Source organism: Cariama cristata, unplaced genomic scaffold, assembly GCF_000690535.1.
Source record: "Cariama cristata isolate BGI_N322 unplaced genomic scaffold, ASM69053v1 scaffold7670, whole genome shotgun sequence".
Lineage (NCBI taxonomy): Eukaryota > Metazoa > Chordata > Aves > Cariamiformes > Cariamidae > Cariama > Cariama cristata.
In genome coordinates, this window is record NW_009595177.1 from 10,671 (window position 1) to 14,329 (window position 3,659).

Genomic DNA, 3,659 nt, shown 5'->3' on the forward strand with positions numbered 1-3,659 from the left:
CCCCACGCGTGCGCGGGGGGACCCGACCCCGGCACCGGCCGAGTTAGCGGATACTGACATCTCCCTCACCGCTCTGCAGCTTCTCCCGCTCAATGGACCACACCAGCTCCTGCACAAACTTCATCTCTGAAGCCACCTGCTTGGCTAACGCCTCGTAGTGGTTCTCCAGCTTTCGGTAACGCCTCTTGAGGCCATTGGCCACCTGCACCACGCTCTTGGTCTCCTCCTGTGCCTGCTTCTTCAGGGCCTCTGTCTTCTGCAACTCCTGCCGGATCTGGCGGAGGTCCTGGCTGATGCTCTCGTTCTCCTCTTTGTACCATGACTCCTTCTCCTCATAGATGGACAGCAGGGCCTCGATGTCCTCCTGGAAGGACTTCTTGTTCCTCTCCAGCTCTCGGAGGCTCTCCTCGGCTGCAGCCACCTCCTCCATAACCTTGGAGAAGCGCTCGAAGTTGATGTACGTGTTGTTTGGTGGCATGCTGGAGTGGGACTTGATGGTGTATTCCTTCAGGCGCGTGGTCTTCAGCCGGCGGCGCTCGGGCTTCTTGCAGTTATCTTCATTGCGGACGTTCCTCCTCTTGATCACCTGCGGAGAGGGACAGCCACAGGCGTGGGGTGCAGCCAGGGCAGCAGGAGCCAGACAGCTTTGGCACCCACCCACGGTCCCTCAGCAGCGTGGTCACCAGCGGCACCAAACCAGCCCCAACTGGGGGTTGGAAGAGCTGTGGAGAGCTGCCGGTGCATCAACACCTACCCCCAACCTCTTGGATGTTTGATACCCAAAAAGTGCCGATTCTTTAACGTCTCACCTTAATCCAAGGGTGTTCCAGGCTTTGAGCGATGGTCATCCGCTTCCTGCAAAGACAGCGAGGCTGCAATCGAGGGGCAGAGGCTTTGCTGCCTCTCTCCCTGTTAAAGTCCTGGAAAAGCAGCTTGGATCCTATCACCTTTGGGGCACGGACGAGCCCAGACAAACTCGCTGTATCCACGGACCACCCCAGACAGGGGTCGCATCCAGCTCCCACGCCCTCAGCCTGCCTCCCAAGAGCAAACACACGCAAAAGAGCCCGCAGGAACCTCCTGACCGATGTCCGATCATGCAGCACCACTGCTCCCACCCCAGCCCAGGGTCCTGGGTGCTCAGGTAAGCCCTTGATCCCTTCCAAACCCCGTTCCCTCCTTTTCAGTTGGGCCGCTGCACTCTCAGGGCAATTCCAGCATTCACCCCATGCCTGATGCGGGCGAGAGATTTTGGGTTCCAGATGTTTTGCAACACCAAAATCCTACAAGCAGCAGGAGGGAAACGGGAAGATAAATGGGATTTATAAACAAACAGCACAATAGGGACGGGTAAAGGCCTCCGGGCTGGCAGCAGGCATGCTCAGAGGTAAACCCTAGTGCGGGCAGGAGATGTGGGAGCTGCCTGTCCATGGAGGGTCGGGCAGAAGGGACCCTTCCCTCTCCCAGGCTAATCCCCAGCTCTGCTCCCTGTCTCACTTGGGGTCCTTGACGAGCAAGCGGCGGATGAAGTCCTTGGCCAGCTCGCTGGTGTTGCTGAAATACTCCTCGTCGAAGTCATAGTTGACAGCGGATATGTTGGTCAGGGTCTCTTGCTTCGTTTCCCCAAGGAAGGGGGAGGCTCCGCTCAGCCTGCGGTGAGAGCAGGCTGTGACACCCCAAAAAGGCAACAGCCCGAGGTGGGGGGCTCACCCTGCAGCACCCATCTCCCCTAGACTCCCCTTATACTCACAGGATGTAAGTGATGACCCCGATGCTCCTGAAAGAGAGGAAGATGAAGCTGAAGCCACATACAGCACCGTCAGTCCCCTCTCCCTGCGCTTTCAGCAAGAGGGAAGATGTGCCGGCACAACCCTGGTCCCGGGAACCAGCCACTGGTGCCACTGGAAGGTGCTTGGGAGGGGAATCACTCACCACATGTCGGCCTCCAGCCCCAGGGGTTCGTAGTTCACAATTTCTGGGGCTTTAGAAGGAAAGAGGGGAGTAAACAGGCTTATTCTGGGGGCAACAACCCTGTCCCCACAGACACATCCCAGCAGCTGCCCAGCCTGCCACACCAGGGCTTTGGGCATCTCCCCGGGATCAAGCCAAAGCTTTCAGAGCCCAGAGGAGCCCCACGGGAACACCGCCAGCCTGGTCTCACCTACAAACTCTGGGGTCCCAAATATATTCTTGAATTCATTCCCAGCTTCAATCTTGTGGGCAATCCCGAAGTCGATGAGTTTGATGCGAGGGTTTGGCACGTTCTTGTCCAGCAGCATGATGTTCTCCGGCTGCGGGAAGAGAGAAGCCAGCGTTTACCCTGACACACTCGCCTGTGGAAGCTTTGTGCTGCCCTGGGCTCCTCTCCCTGGAGGAGAAGACACACGCCTCAAGTAGGGAGAGATCCCAGAGCCAGCCCCGCTGCTCCACAGGAGCCTGGATGATCGTCTCCGCTCCCCAGCTGCTGAGCACGGGGCGTTTGCTCCTCCCAGATCTCACCTTCAAGTCAAAGTGGGCGATGCGCTTGGAGTGCAGGTAGTGCACCCCGTCCAGGATCTGCTTGAGGAACTGGGTGGCCTCCTCCTCCGTCAGGGACTCCTTTTCAGCCAGGAAATCAAAGAGCTCGCCGCCCGAGACCAGCTCCAGGATCAGCACCACGTCCGTCTTGTTCTCGAAGATGTCGTGCAGTGTGATGATGTTGGGGTGCTGGATCTCCCGCAGGATGTCCACCTCCCTCTCGATCTCCTCCCGGCTCACACCCCGACGGCTGGATGACAGCCGACGCTTCTTGATGAATTTGGCTGCGTACTCCAGACCTGTTTTCCTCTCCCGACATTTTCGTACAATGGCAAACTGGCCGCTGTGGGATGTGGGGAGGAGGTGAGGAGAGGATGTCCTGCATCGCACGTGCCGGCATGTGCTTGGCAGCAGGGTCAGCACCGGCATGAGGATGGGGGACGCTGCGTGCAGGGACGCTGCGTTGTGCAGGCAGACACACAGTTTCCCCGGGGTCTGTCAGGAATTGGGGTCCTCCCACATGCAGCCAATGATGCTCGCCTGTTCCCTGCACGCTCCCGGGGTTTACACATCCTGGCATGGCCGTAGCAGGCGTGTAAATTCCAGCGCTGCCCGGGGTGGAGGAAGAAAATTCCTCTCAAGGACATGGCAGCTTCCAACCCTCTCTAGGTGGTTCAGGTGCTGCTGTGACCACCCAGGGTGGGAGATGCCCATCGGTCCCTGTTTCCAGCCATGAGCACCCAGGCTGCTTCCAGGAGTGAATCCCAGAGCCCAGCGGTCCCAAGGGACCATAAAGCTCCGAGGGGGAAGGTGACTTGGGGGGGAAAATGCCTGAAATAAGACTAACCAACCATTCAAAGCATGCTTGGCTCAGGGGCCAGGGCCGGGGCGGGGTGGGGCTCGGGGCATCGACAGGCGGTTCAAGGAGCCGAGTCTTGCCAACACTGGCATCAGTGCTACAGCAGGATCCTGACCCTTGTCCCTCCCCGCCCTGGCCAAGCCCCCCGCGGTCCCTCCAGCGGGGTGCACAAGACCCCCTCATCACCTTCCACCCAAGGACGGGATCCATCCTACATCTCCAGGCTGCTCCCTCCCCTCCCCGCGGCCCTGGACATTGGCCATCCCCGCCAGCACAGCGAGGA

The 3,659-nt window shown here is 59.4% G+C and overlaps 1 protein-coding gene across 1 annotated transcript; it reads right to left on the reverse strand.

Annotated features, from left to right (window-relative positions):
* Nucleotides 1-43: 43 nt before the first annotated feature.
* DAPK3 (death-associated protein kinase 3) lies at nucleotides 44-2,946 on the reverse strand. The gene is made up of 7 exons (XM_009700987.1): nucleotides 2,500-2,946; nucleotides 2,162-2,291; nucleotides 1,933-1,981; nucleotides 1,751-1,777; nucleotides 1,498-1,650; nucleotides 810-855; nucleotides 44-586 (listed from the first exon to the last, which is right to left on the reverse strand). Exons 1-7 carry the CDS (start codon nucleotides 2,944-2,946, stop codon nucleotides 44-46), a joined length of 1,395 nt encoding a protein of 464 aa, XP_009699289.1.
* Between the last annotated feature and the right edge of the window lie 713 nt (nucleotides 2,947-3,659).